The 18118-nt window shown below is 37.7% G+C and overlaps 1 protein-coding gene across 1 annotated transcript in view; it reads right to left on the bottom strand.

Annotated features, from left to right (window-relative positions):
* The window catches only part of LOC121726020 (metastasis-associated protein MTA3), an 80699-nt gene that overhangs the window by 5050 nt on the left and 57531 nt on the right, over nucleotides 1-18118 (bottom strand). The window contains exons 7-12 of the mRNA XM_042113235.1: nucleotides 17895-18083; nucleotides 15507-15640; nucleotides 14806-14924; nucleotides 11082-11182; nucleotides 10502-10621; nucleotides 10019-10241 (exon numbers count right to left, since the gene is read on the bottom strand). Of these exons, the coding sequence (XP_041969169.1) occupies nucleotides 10019-10241; nucleotides 10502-10621; nucleotides 11082-11182; nucleotides 14806-14924; nucleotides 15507-15640; nucleotides 17895-18083 (886 nt within the window). The remainder of the gene's footprint in view (nucleotides 1-10018; nucleotides 10242-10501; nucleotides 10622-11081; nucleotides 11183-14805; nucleotides 14925-15506; nucleotides 15641-17894; nucleotides 18084-18118) is intronic.

Below are 18118 nucleotides of genomic sequence, written 5' to 3'. Positions count from 1 at the left end.
ATTATAAAACACCCGCGTAGGGTGCTCGCTTTCACCCACCGTGGGGTTCATACGACAGATTAACATCTGTTTTTGCACAAAATGCACACCCGTATCAATATCAACCGATTCAAACACTACCTTCGGGACCTAATTTTAATAATTACCCGAATTCAAACTACCCACAACATGGGTACACACAAAATAAAAGGTTCGCGCAGAACCAAAATAAGTCGAGGGCCGATGCGAACGGATCTCGCCAGAGATCTAATTTTGACAATGCTAAAGGGTCAATCTAAGACCACACAAAATAAAAATAGTTTCAAATCGAAACGTAGTTTTTGACACGGACGAACGTGTTGCATGTCGCTTGCATGTTGCATTTTGTTCACGCTTGGCAAATTTTGTTCATCTGGTGCTCCAAAACCTGTACTAAAAATTATCCAGGGATACAGGATTCCTCTAAAGAAAAAGCCACCGCTGTGGGTACCTTCTTCGACTTGTCAAAGATTTCACACTCGAAATTCAACTCAAATGTCGCTCGCTATAAGTAAAAACTTTACTAGAAAACAGTGCCTTGGAGAGAGTACGCAACTCCCCGAGCTTTGTCTCCCCGATGTTTTTGACATCCAAGAACGACGGCAACCTGAGGCCGATATTCAATCTGCGATTTTTAAACAAATTTGTAATTCTAAGCAAGTTCAAATTAATAAACATGCAAAAAGTGCCCAATTTCTTACAACCATACGATTACCTTGTCCCCGTTGCGGCCTCTCACAGGAGGTTCCTGAGGGTGATTTACGAGCAAAAATTGTGTCAAATGACCTGCCTCCCTTTCGGTTTGGTGACGGCGCCTCATGTTTTTGCGATGTTGAGCAATTGCGCGACCCGCGCAGACCTTGCGAAACCGAGGAATAAGAACAATATCTTATTTGGACGATTATCTAATAGCCAATCAAGACAAGAACCGTACTTTCGAGTCAAATTCATTATACAGTAAATTTACTGAAAAGCTTAGGTTGGCAAATCAATTTCAAAAAATCTGTTTTAACTCCTCAAAAGGCCCTGGAATTTCTCGGGATCTGTTGGGATCCATGGCTCGGCCTCAAATGGCTTCCTGTAAAAAAGACGCAAACTATTATTGACAAGTGTCGACCTATAATACAGCGAAAAACTGCGCATTTACAAGAAATCCAAAGCCTAGTCGGTCTAGTAAATTTTGCCAGCTTCACGGTCCCTCGAGGCCGCTTGAATTTTCGGGAGCTTATGCGATTTTGCAATTACCTTTTGCATTGCAGTCCCAAACGTAGTACTCCGCGATCTAGAATGGTAGATAAAGAATTGCAATGTTCAATCTCGCCTGCATTATCCCGCGGCCGAGCATTTTCTCTCGACGGACGCTTCTGAAATAGCATGGGGCGCCCGAATAGACAATCACGAAGTTTCCGGTCCCTGGACATCTCACGAGATGATCTTGCACTCCAACCAGAAGGAGATGCTCGCAGTGCTTTACACATCAAAAGATCACTGTCTTTACTTAGCCAATTCGTCCACTATGCTTCAGACCGACAACAGAACTGTTGTAGCATAATACTGAACTGTTGTAGCGTTTGAAACACGAAGGGGGCTCAAAATCTCCCGAACTCATGCATGTCGTTCGCAAGGTCTTCGCCCTGCTCGACACTTTCAATATAAATCTCATAGTTCACCATATCCCTGGCAAGATGAATTGCGAAGCGGATCATCTATCCCTTATATATTATATTTAATTATAAAAAGTAAGTGCAGTGTGACGGACTAAGTGTTTACCACAACACAAATTGTGGACTAACCTGAAACCTATGGATTTACTCTAGAAACAAGTGTTAAAACAGTGAACTAAAAATCAGTTAAATTCAAATTATTTCTGACTGGCAACGGAAAAACCCTTCTGCAGCAGTGCTAATATAAGACAAGAAGTGTTTTTGTGACAAAGTGCTCATTACTAGTGACTATTTCAATAAAATCATCACAAAAATAGGATGAATAAGCAAAATTGGCGGCGATCCTAGCGACATCTATGTAAATATGTAAGAACTAAAACAACGAGTAGTGGACTATCGATCGATCTTAATTAATATAACAGCTACCAATTGCACCGAACGCCTTCTATATCCAAGAGAGGGCGCTGTACCAAATCGACCACCAAACGATCTTTATCGGGCTCGAATACCATCCGCGCACATACTATTTCTACAATAATAATTAATATGCCGCTCAGCAGATCTCCACCACCTACTACCACTGGATTCTCCGTCACGGAATCTGACCCGTGCAGCAATTACGCATCGGCAATGAATTCTGAGAAAGAAAGTGTTAATGAGATTGGGCCGCGCGGAAGAAAACGCCGGCATGATGATGAATTCTCAGTCTTCATGTCAGACATTAAGAAATCAATCGATTTAATGGCTAAACAGCAGCGAGAACTTCAAGAAACTGTAAATGGCATCCAAAAACAAAATTCGGACATTATCCAATCTATGGATTTTATTTCAAAACAATATGAGGACATGAAGGACAGACTATCTAAAATGGAGACAGAGAGAATCAACAACATGAAATATATCAAGAGCCTTGAACAGCAGGTGCAACAGTATAAGGAAAACACGGAAAAAAGTCTGAGGAAGAGTTCTATAGAAGTTAGAAATGTTCCCATACAAAAAAAGGAAACTCAACAGGACCTGCTTAGCTATGTAAAGAACATCGGTAACGAAATTAATGTCTGCATAGATGATCAACAAATCCGTGATGTTTTCCGTTTAAAAACTAAAAAAGAACAAAATAGCCCTATTATTGTTGATTTTACGACCGTTATCCAGAAAGACAAAATTTTATCATCATTCAAATCATATAACAAAGTAAATAGAGCCAATAAATTATGCACAACACACTTAAAAATTGAAGGAGAGTCGAAACCAATTTTTGTGACAGAATGTCTGACCCAAAATACCAAGAGACTATACTACCTAGCAAGAGAATTTAGCATGAAGCACGCATATGCTTACTGCTGGACAGCCCATGGGAAAGTATACCTGCGCAAAAAAGAAGGAGTCCCCTGCCGACGTATTTCATCAGAAACGGACCTAGACAATCTTATTCAATCGCCTGATATAGTATGACTATTTAGATTTCTTCTGTATTTTAGTTATAAAAAAGTATCTCTAATGTTAATTGATATTACTTATAATAACTTGCCTGCATTTCATATTATGTACCTACATTTAATTACTTTAACTAATATTATCTATTGGTTGTTAGTAAAAAAACTAAATTTATTATCATGTTTCACACAAACGCTATGTACAAATAATAGTCTACACTCTCACAAACTAAACACAATTATAAACTCCACATCTAAAGAATGTACCCTACCTAAATTGCTTGACATATTATCAAAATATTATAATTATTATTGTATACGTCTTTCTAATACAGTGTGTAAGTGGCCAAACCTATTTTGTATGTTGTCTCTACCTCTAAGTGTATATGTACATAAAATTCGATACTATGACTAATATATCACACGATATTGATTGCATAGAGGTATCGCAATCAATAGTATGTAGCCCAGAAGAACTAAAGTACCAATCGAAAAACTTAATTAGATCTCTTAATATTTTGCATATGAACATCAGGAGCTTAAACTGTAACTTTGACTCGTTACTACTCTTGCTGGAAAGAATAACTGTTCAATGTGATATTATAGTGCTTACCGAGTGCTGGCTGAGTAAACTGACAACTATTCCTGAAATAAAAGGCTACATATCATATACTTCGAACTATTACAACCAAAATGATGGTGTTACTATTTACATTAGATCGAATATTCAACATAATATAAAAACAGAAATATCTTTCAAATTAATAGATGCAAATAGCGTAATTATTAAACTCATCGATAGCGACATTGCGATTATGGGCGTGTATCGTTCACCATCTTACAAAAATATAGATAATTTCTGCAATAGCTTGGATTCATGTTTGTTAGGACTAAAGAATGTAAAGTCAGTAATTCTAGTCGGAGATATTAATATAAATATAGCTCAAGGATGTTCTGACACAAACAGTTGTGCGTATATGGACACTCTAGCTATGCATGGACTACTCCCAGCGCATCTACATCCCACACGCCTAGATAGATGCTTAGATCACGTCATGGTCAAAACGGACCGTCGATCACAAACTTTTGTCTTGGACACGTTGGTCACCGACCATGTACCAATCATATATTCTTTAGATTGCAGAGTCAAGCGTTCTCAAGTGAATATAATGCGTACCCAAATTGACTACAATAATTTAAATAATGATATTGCATTGGCAAATTTTAGTCAGATATATCGTTCGACCGACGCGAATGTCGCAGTGTCAATGTTTGTTGATATCATATCTAATGCGATCTCTGCAAACTCTACACAATTAAGAGTTCCGCACAAAAAACGCCCCATTAAACCTTGGCTTACTCCAGGTCTCATACGATGTATTAGAAATCGTGATAACTTACATAAAAAAGCCAAGCTTAATCCTAATAATGCTATCTTACAACTAACTTACACGAGATATCGAAATTTTTGTAACAACTTGCTTAAAAAACTAAAAATAACATATGAAAAAAATGAGTTTCAAAAATATAAAAATAATCCCAAGGGAATGTGGAGCACTATTAACAAAATAACAAATTTAAAAAATTCATACATGCCACCCACTGACCTATTAAAAGTTGCTCAGAATCCCCAAGATTCGGTAAATCAGGTAAATAACTACTTTGGAGGAATCGGTAAAACATTAGCTGATGCAATATTAGTTAAGCGAAAAATTACTCCATTAGGCTTTGTAAATACTGCAATAAAACAACGACTCGCAGGACAGAGTGACTCCATGGTCCTAAGTAATGTTGATCACGCAGAAGTAGAAAACATAATAAAAAATCTCAAAAATGATTGTGCGACTGGTATAGATAATATTTCAACAATAGTTTTAAAAAATGCAATGAAGTACTTAATTCCCCACATGACTTATTTATTTAATTTATGCTTTTCTACTGGCGTCTTTCCAGACGCTCTTAAAAGTGCCCTCGTTCGTCCAATTCATAAGAATGGCAACAGGGACGTAATTAGCAACTACAGACCTATTTCTGTGCTTACGATCGTTTCTAAGGTTTTAGAAAAGCTACTTAATACTAGGTTAATTAATTTTATAAATAAACGAAACATCATTGCAGAAAATCAATATGGGTTCACAAGGGGAAAATCTACGGAAGATGCGACTCTACAGCTAAGCGAAACGATAGCCAAGCATTTAGATAATGGAGACAAAGTGCTAGGAGTGTTTTTAGATCTATCTAAGGCCTTCGATACAGTATCTGTGCCACTTTTACTAAGCAAATTAGAGTCTGTCGGAGTACGCGGTGTTGCTCTAGATATTTTCCGGAGTTACCTTTCCAATCGCACTCAGCGTGTAAGGATAGGAGAATATTTGAGCAGCACAACTCAGCTCACTTATGGAGTTCCGCAAGGTAGCGTCTTGGGCCCCACCCTATTTCTGCTATATGTAAATTCATTGTGTACACTTGCCTTGAAGAATTGCAAACTGTTGAGCTACGCTGACGACACAGCCGTGATTGTTTATGGGAGCACCTGGGACAAAGTTAAGTTGCACACAGAGGCAGCTATAAGAGAGATTATGCAGTGGCTGGATGCTAATCTTTTGACGCTTAACATAGAAAAATCAAAATACATACCGTTCTCACCACGCTCCAACTCTCAGCCACCAAAAAATGTTTGTATCATAGCTCATACATGCTCCGGAAGCTTATGTCAATGTTCGAAGCTAGCGCAAACAACTACCATCAAGTATTTGGGACTTACCTTAGACAATAATCTCTCTTGGCTGCCTTACATAATTACTGTAACAGCGCGCTTAAGAAAGCTGATTCCCGTTTTTCGCAAACTCAGAAGCTCCGCGGATGTTGATACAATGCGGTGTGTGTACTTCGCTCTAGCTCAATCCCTCATTCAATACTGCATTGTCACGTGGGGAGGATGTGCGGCTAATACTTTGCTGCCACTGGAACGAGCCCAGCGCGCCATCCTTAAAGTCATTTATGGACTTCCCCGGCGGTATAGCACCCACCAACTCTATCGCGAGTCCTCCGTGCTCACTGTGAGGCAATTATTCATAATGAATGCAATCCTACGTAAGCATAGAGAAATACCATATGTCCAGAATAACAAACGAACAGCCTGGAAAATCTGCTCCACGCCCCGTTACCGAACCTCACTTGCTAGACGCCAATTTCACGTTATTTCCGCATACCTCTATAATACGGCAAATAAACTAAACAACATATACCCACTTACTTACCGAAAATGCAAGCAATGTTTAAAAAAATGGTTAATTACATTAGACTACAATAGTTCAGAGAAATACATGCAAAATCCATACACATAAACACACATCCACAAACTCTATCACTGCACATACGTCATACACACATAATATAATCATACATAATCTTTTAAATAGCATGGAATGGTTATTATTTAATTTCTAATTTAATTGCATGTTATTTAAGTTATTTAATTTAATTTAATTTCATTTGACTTAATTTAATTTGGCTTAATTTAATTTATTCGATTTGATTTGATTTAACTTAATTTAATTTGATTTGACTTGATTTAATTTAATGATATTTATTTTGATTTAATCTTATTTGATTTCGTTTTTATATTTGAATCAATTTTATTTTTAGTTATCACTTTTTATATTGTTTCAAAATTGTAATATCAATCAGTAGGTAATCACATTGTACTTGTTTTTTTTTTTTTTTTTTTTTATAAAGGTTGTTATATCCTATTGCCAGTACATCAGGCGGCTGTGACACAGTTAATACTAGTACGGCTGCCAATGTTCCTGTAAAGTGTACCTAATGAAATGTTTTTGTTATTATGTAATATGCTAAATTGTTGTTTAATGGATTGTAAAGGTGATAATATAAAATAAATAAAAAAAAATCCCGCTACCGAGCGGCTCCGGAATGACACCTGCTACCGGAGATAACTCGAATAATTTTCAACAAAACCCCAGAAATCGATTTGATGGCTTCGAATTCGGCTCATGTCGTTCCATCTTACGTGAGCCTCGACTTGAAAGACGAACACGCATTGTTCCACGATTTTTTCAGCCAGCAATGGAACTTTCATTTGGCGTGGGTGTTCCTCCCCGCCTTTTCTCATCCCCAGAATTCTAGCTCACTTGAACTCGGAAAAAGGGGTCTATTTAATCGTTGCTCCTCTTTAGGAAAAAGTGTTTTGGAGGCCCGACATCAAACGACGAGCCCTGTCTCCACAGTTCACGATACATCGCCTCCATAGAGTGCTGGTGGACACGTCGACCGGCCGGGCCCCTCCAAAGGTCGACGAAATGACCCTACAAGTCTGGAGATGTGGGGGTGGACGTCATCATTAAAAGATTGGACAACGGAACAAAAGAATTTATTAAAATCAGGCTGGCGGCCTTCCTCTATTAAAACTTATGAGAACGCTTGGACAAAATGGCTAGAATGCTGTAAAACTAATAAATTAAATGCACCTAGTAGTAGTCCGATTGGCTCTCAATTTGCTAGATTTTTGTCGAATTTATTTCAAAAACATAAATTATCTTACAACACAATTTTAGTACATAAATCTGCAATATCGACGCTTTGTGATCCTGATATTTCTGAAAGATTAAGTTCTCAAATACTCGTAAAGAAAATTCTTTTGTCTATCTCTAATCAAAGACAGATCAGTAAACTTCCCATTTGGGATGTCGATGACTTGAGCGCTTGGCTTCTTAGCAATGATACGAATCATAATAATTTGTACCAATATTCTAAGAGCAGTATCCCTTCTGCTACTTTGTTCGGGACGTCGAGTCCATGACCTAACACTACTAACGAGTAACGACAGATAACAGTCATTGTAATATTCCAGATGACTCTATCGTATTCTGGCCTAGACTCGGGTCAAAAACTGACAAGTCCGACGTAAGACAATCGGGATGGCGTCTGAGTAAAAATATTCAACATAGAAATATCGATCCAGTTTATTGGATACAAGTTATTAAATTATCATCTATCCTATCGCTACTGCGATAGGTTATTCATCACTGCTTGTGGCGAACCGAAACCGGCGTCTCGCGCTGTGATCGGTGGATGGGTGCGACGACTGCTGCATGAGGCCGGAATCAAGGCAAGTGCTGGCAGTGTCAGACCGTCCGACCGTAAACTGTCCCTTAGATGAAATACTAGCTAGAGGCAATTGGATATCACAAGAAACTTTCAAAATGTATTATTGTCGTGAAATTAAGACAAAACAAAACCAAACAAATGTGGTATAAGCTATGTTTTCTCCCATAGAAAATTGATTGTTTGCTTAATTTAAGGAGACATATTAAGTAATTATTTTTTTTATTACTGTATTGGAAAAAAAAAGTTTTTGCATTTGTATTGGATAATTTAACAATCACTATTTGACATATTATTATGTAACTAATTAAGTGAAAGGTGATAGTTAATTTAATCCTTCGATCGTAGATTTATGGAAATCAATTGTTATTCTATTGTCTTGCTCACTGGTGACTGGTGAGCTAATGGGGCTTGATGGGTTAAAAATTAAAATAAGGTTAACCTTTCATTATGGAATTTGGTTACATCACTATGCATCTTTAAGCTATAATTAGTAATTAAAAACTTAACATAACTAAAAGTTAAGTACTAAAAGCAAAAATTGTATAAAATGCCAGGCAGGCATTTGTTTTTATTTTGGTAAAATATTATCTTTTCTTCTTTAGTAACAAAATAATGATTGTTTGAATATGCTTAAAAAAAATAGTATAAATACTGACAGTCTTACTGTATAATGTGAAAATATATTATGTGTGTTTTCAATTACTTATCCATTTTGGTATTTCTTTTTATACTATAATAAAATCATTTCCATTCCATCATCTATGTAAGCTTTTTTATTGAATCAATGTAAGTTTAATTCAGTTATCTTATCTTTCTTCCACCAGGCGATATCAGACAGCTCTCATTATTTGGCTTTGAATTACGGTACAGTAAGTTAATAACAGCGTTTTACCCTGCAATAAAACGCTTATTAACTATACTTACCTAATTCAAAGCCAACTTTAAATTCTGCCTGGAATTTTCAACGCAATGGTTCTAAATCAGTTGTGCTGCTAAAAAGCTCAACTCTGCCACCTGGTGGAAAAACTTAGAACTAAACGTCAACCAATATGGAGGGAGAAAGCGGGTGACGTAGGAGGATATAGAAGTCGTTTAGGTACTATTTCCGCCACACATACGGAAAATAGTGTTGCCACTCTCATTATTTGGCTTTGAATTAGGTAAGTATAGTTAATAAGCGTTTTATTGCAGGGTAAAACGCTGTTATTACATGCTAGTCATGTATAACGCCAAAAAATGTATTTACTTTTTATAGAATATTATATTATAAATAAATAAACATTGTATACAATGTAGTTTTTGAATGAAATATGTTTGTTTTATATCCGTGCGAAGCAGGGGCGGGCTGCTAGCTAATTATGTTGATGTGAGATTTTGCTGGTGTTGGCGTTATATATTTATAAAATAAATCGGTGGCCATATTAATCACCAATTGAAAATGTTTAAGACTCCTAAAGAGTAATTTTTATGCCATATCCTAAAACTAACACTGTACACGTAAAATACGTGACAAATAAAGCCACTTTCATTGAGGGGAAACCTCTGAAAAATTAAATTTTATCATAGGTTTACACTTTACAGGTATTTTGGCTCCTCTTGGGCGCCACACGCCATAAGAAAAGATACCCATGGCGCCTCTGCGGCGCCATCCGGAACGATGTTAAACTTAGCTCCTTCTTACAATCTCCTGGGTTAAATATCATATTAAGAACTCTCCAGTCTATGGTTAATTAATAATAAATATTAATTGCCAATCATCAAGACAATACTCACATTCGTGTTTAACCTGGTGCAGGTTGATGGGCGAGAACGGCGAGCGGGCGAAGTGGCGGGGCCGGCGCAGGGCCCGCGCGAGCTTGCGCGCGAGGCGCGTGAAGGGCGAGGCGCGCAGGTAGAAGGCGGCGCGCGTCTTCATGACGGGCCGCGCGCCCTCGCCGCCCGCGCCGCCGTGCACCGTCGCCACGTGCCGCGCCAGGTGCGCGCGCAACTTGAACTCCTGCACGTTACATTAACGTTGAAAAACAATCCATACCTCTCTCAAACCCGTGGAACTTTCATATCTATAAACAAACTTTCTGTGTCGGGGTCAGGTCGTACTGGTTTGGACTTTGAACTATTATCGAAAAAAACACATTTTCTGTGTGGCTCGACCCTTAGATAGTTTGTGGTCATCAGAGGGATGCATTTATGCAACCCCGACAGTCTGGGGATGGCTACCGGGGTATGTGGGACTCCCCGGGGACGGGGTGACTATACCTTAGAGCAGTTGAGTGCGGTGCAGCGGTGCGGGCGGTGCGACACACTGAGCGCCGTGTCGTCGGCGTCGGGCCGTGCGCGCGCCGCCTCTGCGTCGTTCTCGCCGAATACGCCAGCGGTCTGAACAAATACGTATTATTATTTATATATTTATTTCAGAAAACCAACAGCGTATAATTAATACAATAAAACCAATTTAATATAAAACAGAAAGCCAATAATAGGTTTTCACTATTACATTTTATATCCACGGCATCATCTTCGTTTATTTTTATTCGTTTATTTTATATCCACGCATTAACTGCATTAACGAAGATGATGCCGTGGATATATATATTTCCTACATGAAAACTATGTGGCAAATATGAGAGAAATAATACACCAATCAATTGAATCCGCGTTTAAATATAACCTAGACATTTTCAATTTGTCTCTCTTCATGATTTTTTGTTAAACAAAAAAAAAAACATGAAAAAAGAGAGACAAAACATACAAATAAAGCATAAATTTACCCAATAGAAAATTGTGAAAGTTACTGCTAAGGAATACAGTAATTACTGTGAGTCCAATATAAACATACCTTTAGTCCTCCATATTTCTTCCAATATTGCCAGCAGGCGCCGCACAATCTGTACTGTAAGTGCGGCGGGCCCCATGTGTACCACTGATTTGAATTTGTAACTGAAATCAAATTTTATACAGTCAATACATTGGTCTTCATTCTTCAAGTAAATTGTTGCAAAAAAGAAATAATTTCTGCTCAAAGATGTAAATAATACATACAAAAGTGCCACTTCTTGGACTTATCATAAAGTAACAGGGAACAAAAGCTGATCTGACAGCCACTGTACACAATTTAATCACTTTTAACATTTACGACTTATGAGAACTCTAAAGGAAAGAAAAATGATATGATGAAAGATAATGGTCCAATAGCTAGCCAGACTTGTGATTACGATTATTTTCTCCGTAATCCTGAACGGACATTATGACATTCAAGATTTACAAAATATATTTACATTGGAAGATAATATACATTTCAGAGGCCATAACACGAAGCTCTCTATCAGTTTCTCAAAAAACAATCATAAACACTTTTTGTCCAATCGAGTTGTAAGAGCGTGGAACAGCTTACCAGAGGATGTTATAGCAGGCCAGAATGTTAATAATTTCAAGAACAGATTTCCGAACTCCAAAATACTACGTACAAAGCTTTTAAATAAAAGAATTTTCGTATACGGACGCTTGAAATCATGCGCGTTTCGTTTTATGAACCCAAGAGTTTTGGCGGCTTTATTTACCTATATACCATAAGTCATAGTGTTGTACAAAACCTAACGTTGAGTCAATAAGAATACCTAAGTCCCTTACTGTCGATGAAACAGATATGATACTCCCGTTGATATGGTAAGTAGTAGAAAAAACCTTTCTTTTCTTAGTAAACCTTATGTGTTGACATTTAGAAGCATTCAATTTCATTCTGTTCTTAAGGCACCACATGTATATTCGGTCAAGATCAGATTGTAGCCTTAGCGAGTCAGCCAATGAATTTATTTGCAGGGATATTTCCATACCATCTGCAAAGAGGGAATAATGACAATGATGTATGCAGGTAATTATATCGTTGATAAAGAGGAGGAACAAGATCGGTCCAAGGTGATGCAATATATTTTACTGACTCGTGTCTATTTATTACAACTGCTTGCTCCCGACCATGCAGATAAGACGCAAACCACCTTAACATGTTTCCATCAATCCCGTACTGAGAATTCAATTTCTTTATAAGGATATTATGACCAACAAGAACGAATGCACTTGCAAAATCCGTGTACACTGAATCTATCTGCATTCCATTGTCGACTCCTTTAAAAATAGGAGTTAAGTACGATACGAGATTTGTGTTAACAGATTTTTGACTTTGAAACCCGAGTTGAAATATTTTGGCGAAAGAGGAAGGAATAGATATGGGTCTATAGTTTTTGACGTTGGAATTATCACCCTTCTTTAGAACCAGCACTATACGCGCCTTTTTCCATTCATTTGGGAAAACACCGGATATAATAGACTTATTAAATATTTCTTTTAGAGGATAAACTAAAGCACTTGCGCAATTCGCAATTGTCAGGACCACATCCTTTATGAGTGTTAATTCTCTTTAGAGTATTGAGAATAGTGGTTTCCGTGAATACCATATGGGTGAGCTTATGAGAAAATTGTGAAGTAAGAGTTAGGGAAAAGTGTTCCAGTGGTGGGCTGGTTTGAAAAACTGTGGCACAACAGCTGTTGTGTCACAGTTTTTCAAATTAATGTGCTATTAAATGTGGGTTTATCCGTTTAAATTCAAAATATTAAAGGATTAACTGTGTAATATTATCAAATGGGCTATATTTGTTAATGTTTCAGCATGAGAAATCAAAAATAATGGTAATCAGTACACAAATAATGGTAATAGACGGGAATTAACAGTAAGTCTCTTCAGTCTAATATGGGCGTGTTTATCTTTAATATTGTGGTAATTTATCCAGTTTTCTGTCTTCATGGACTAGTTATGGACATAAGCACACTCACCACTTATTTTCCACAATAATTGAATTGGTACCTATGATTTATTATCTCGAGTATAATTAATAAAATTGAATTTTAATTAAGGAGACAATGTTTACACTGGTAATGACAGCTGTCAAAAAATATAATTCTTCTGACTACAAATCTGTATGCCTATATTGTTGCTCCTGTGCGTTACGCTTTATTCCTCGCATCCACCGTCCCGTTTCTAACCGACTTCAAAAAAGGAGGTTATCAATGTGATCCGTATATATGTCGCAGGGAAAAGAAGATATCAGGGATATCCCGAAATCCCTAGGGATATCACGAAATCGCGGTAGATACCGAATATTCTTGTTTCTTACGTCTTCTTACTAAACAAATCTAGTGATATGTCATTTCACTAAACTAAATCTAGTGAAATGTCAGAAAAGCGGATACCGCCGAATAAAAATCGAGCTACGCATTTCTCTCGCTCGCTCTAATACCCACATGGGCACTAGTGGGAGTGAAACAAATGCGTCGCTCGAGCTGGCGCGGCTCGTGTGATTTTAGTCGTTAAATTATTACGTGTACGTTAAGTTTGAATGCGATTTTCTAAATATCACCTTTTACGACTCTCGAGTTTCAACATTTTTTAATATTTTCCAGACTTACGCGCATGTTACTTGCATGGTTCGATAGCCTGTTAAATGTATATTATGGGGATATTAATAACTCAATACCGATAATAAGATCCCTTCACGCTGATAATGCCCCATTCGCGTTAAGAGGGCGACTAACGCAAAAAATCGTCCTTCTCTCTTCACACTCACGCCCGTCTTTTATATGCTAGGTGAAAAAGGATGACGCGGATTCATTTAAATAAAAAGAAAATTATTTTTTTCCTAATAACTCGATAAATATGTAACATTTAAAAAATCCGCTAGGTCAGTTCCTCAATGATAGAATTTTATACAGTGTGTTAAAATATTAACTTAGTTTAATGCACGGTTATGGCAATATGTGAAAAATTCGTGAAAATTAGATGCATCTTTGTGATCGAGAAAATTTTAAGATATATCGTGTTTTTGCTAGGTCTGATTCTCGGAAATATAATGTAGTATCTATGTCTACAAAATGAAACAATTCGGGGCTTATTTTCAAGTATAAAAATGAATTATAAAATCGTCAATTTAGGGTTAGTCGCCCCCATAAGATAGTGATAGGGTATTAGAGCGAGCGAGAGAAATGCGTAGCTCGATTTTTATTTGGCGGTATCCGCTTTTCTGACATTTCACTGGATTTAGTTTAGTGAAATGACATATCACTAGATTTGTTTAGTAAGAAGACGTAAGCAACAAGAATATTCGGTATCTACCGCGATTTCGTGATATCCCTAGGGATTTCGGGATATCCCTGATATCTTCTTTTCCCTGCGACATATATATAACATTTCTCGAACTGCCTAACTGGTTTCCATATAATATGTAAGTATATTTCAGCGTCTGAACAAATGTGCCAAATCTCTAAAGTGTATGCAGGTGTGTGTGTTTTTATGTTTTTGTTCGCATATCTCCGGAACTACAAGTACGACTTAGGTAATTCTTTTTTTGCTGTACTTGGTATTGTTCAACTTAGGGAATACTGCAAGTTTTATCGAAATCGGTTCAGTAGTTTTTTTAAAGGGGATTTTAATTCTCAATTACGTACAATTTTGAAGTCGGTTTTATCTTTTTAAAATACTATAATTTATCACATAAGTCATAAGGGTGTATTACCTTGACAGGAGGCGCAGACGTTCGCGGCGAGGGCGGGGGTGCCGTTGGTACCGCCGTTGAGCACCGCGCCCTTACCGCCGCCGCCCGACGCGGTGATCAGCGCGGGGTTCGGCTTGTTGCTGCAACGATAACGGTTCCTCGTCAACGTGTTATTGATACTGATTGTATGAAGCCACAGAGTAAAAAAATAACTTTTGTGCAGAGCAATAGCTGTCAAAGATCAAATTCATTTCCCTATCGCCAATATAGTTTTCATAAGAGACACAACGTCCTATACGTGATGGGAAATTACATCTGCACACAATATATATAATTGTAGTAGTGAAAATTGTAGTTTTCAAAAAAATATGCAACATTTTCTCAGCATAAAGATATTTGTTTTTGCTCTGTGACTAAACTATGGTTTGATAAATACATTGCATGTTTTTCAGTAACTTTATAACTGTGTATGCTATTCTTCCATAATTATAAAGAAACACAGACATTTAATACTCAGTTATCTTTAACGGAGACTAGTGCAGTTCGTCCTTAATCATTTGATGACTAAAATTTGATTGTTTTTAAGAACTTCACAGTGCAAGGCCCATTATATCATTTATCCTATTCATCAAATACCACAGTCATTAACCTAAAAGAAGCTCCAACATAAACGGCAACGGAATATGAATTAGTAGTAAAGACGGGTCGGTACAAACACTCACTAGTTGGGAATGTACACTTGCTTCAGCTTGGACTCGGCCTCCACGGCCTTGACGCGCTTCTGCTGCACGTAGCGGTCCGTCGTCTTCCACATGTAGTAGTACTCCACTAGGTTTTTGAACGTCTTCCATGGCAGCTGTAGGTAAATAAGTGAATAGGGGACTCATCATTAACAGATTGTTAAAACGAAATAGCATAGTTTATATATATATATATATATATTCACTTTTTATTAATTTACATGGATTAGTAGTTTAGGCGCTACGGTGAAACAAATCATTCCCAAGCATTAAACAGCTTATAGCCCAGCGACCACATAACCCAATAGACGCCTAATGTTTTGATTTCTCTTAACAAATTATTGTGTCAATGTGCTGAGGTAAGCGACGCGGGGGGAGAGGTAAGAAATGCATTACGATTGGCCAATTCAAATTCACGGCATGTCATAAATTAGAACTAGTGATGGGAAGTACGAGAAGCGCTTGTCAAAAGAAATAAAAAAAACCAGTGCATATTTATTTTAAAGTATAGAATGAAGAAAAGACTTTTATTAATTGTGGCAAGCTTCTAAAAATATACAAAAACGTCTTCGGATTATATTAAAAAAGTACCTATACTTACCTAAGTAAATTTAAAAATACACTTTTTTTTACAAATTATATATATACTTTTTTAAACTTTTAAAGGGCAAAAATTCTGTAATATATATTTTTTTTTATGAAATAAGGGGGCAAACGAGCAAACGGGTCACCTGATGGAAAGCAACTTCCGTCGCCCATGGACACTCGCAGCATCAAAAGAGCTGCGCGTGCGTTGCCGGCCTTTTAAGAGGGAATAGGGAAGGGTAGGGATGGGAATAGGGGATTGGGCCTCCGGTAAACTCACTCACTCGGCGAAACACAGCGCAAGCGCTGTTTCACGCCGGTTTTCTGTGAGAACGTGGTATTCCTCCGGTCGAGCCGGCTCATTCGTGCCGAAGCATGGCTCTCCCACGTATAGCTATACGCTATAAATTATAATCATTAATCAGTTGTTTAACAACAGTTCTACTCAAAATGACTTGAGCATATCACGCTTTGTTTCGATTTTCGATTAAAAAAATATATACCTCTGAAAGATAGTTGGTATCACATCACTAGTGACGCGTGACGATAACGGAAGAAAGGATAAGCATTACTAATTTGTATTTGATAGAAAGGGATATGACTTATGTCAAATGCTTTCGTCATGGATTCAGACCAGTGTAATTTGAGCTCTGAATAAATTGATTCTTGACAGTAAAAAAAATATTTTGTATGAAACGCACGAGATGTACATGGGTCACGGATGTGGTCGATACTAAGACAGATTTCGCTATCATTATCTAAAGTAAGACCTATAACGGCCGTTCCCAATATTTGATCTATCTCTGGTTTTGCCCTACTAGAGATAAGAATAGCTCACATTAGACATTACTGACATATATTTTATGTCAATTCAATGTTAGCTGCGATCGGTTGTATGTCAAACCAGACATAGATTGAATATTGGGAACGGCAGTAAGTCTTACATATTGTCTGAAAGTATTTGCCTTGCATTAGGCGTCTAGAGGCTATGTGGTCGCTGTTATAGCCAGTCTGGTAAAAAGTACGATAGCATATTATTATCGTACGCAGATTGTACGATAATTTTTATTATGGTACAAATCAAATTACGATCAACACATTTACTGTACAATGCGCTTGTGTAGTGTCTGTGAATAAGCGCGCGGCGTGACGTCGTCGTACTATATACGCATCATTAAAAGTCTGCCCGTCTCTCCTGCGCGGTTATCTTATGAGTTATGAGCGTGAAGGGGACAGTTATTGTTTATCTTTTGCTACTGTTTATAAATACAGCATGATGTTCGGAACCGTACGATAATTATTATCGTACACATACGATAATTTTGTGCCTACGTACGATGTACGATAGCATATTATTATCGTACGCAGATTGTACGATAATTTTTATCATGATGCAAACATACATATTTAATATTTTTAAACATACTGTATAGTGAAATTGCATAAGTGTGAATACTGTGAACGTGCCACTTAACTTTAGTTAACTGACCTATAGTATATTATAGGAATTATATTATCAACGCAATAACCAATTACGCGCAAGCAGTGTTTATATTCAGAAATTGTATAAACTCATTAAAAGTTAGTCTAGAGTACTGAGTATATAAGATACAGTCGAAACCACGCGGTAGTATTACGAGTAACATTGCAATATATCGCTGCTGCTGTGCAGTTGTTTGCAATTAAAACAAAGGGTCTCAGCCACGCGATTCCCGCTTCTAAGAGCGGGAATCGTGTGTCTAAACACGGAGCTATTGGCTTAAGAACCACAGTACGCATACTCACAAAGTCGAGACGTATATCGGCGAAGTCCTTGCCGTACTTGTCGAGCGCCTCCTCGAACAGGTTGGCCTCGGAGGCGGACCACTCCTCCATCTCGTCGCGGCACAGCACCGGCCCCGACGGCGGCACCAGCGACGACAGCGCCGCCTCTATGCTGTACCCGCTCTTGTGGAGCGCGTCCATCGCGTGGAACTGTATGACAATACGACGATGAATACTCGGTTATG

Source organism: Aricia agestis, chromosome 4 (assembly GCF_905147365.1).
Source record: "Aricia agestis chromosome 4, ilAriAges1.1, whole genome shotgun sequence".
NCBI lineage: Eukaryota > Metazoa > Arthropoda > Insecta > Lepidoptera > Lycaenidae > Aricia > Aricia agestis.
Note: the sequence above shows the minus strand (reverse complement) of the source record. Positions and strands in the feature narration are given on the sequence as shown.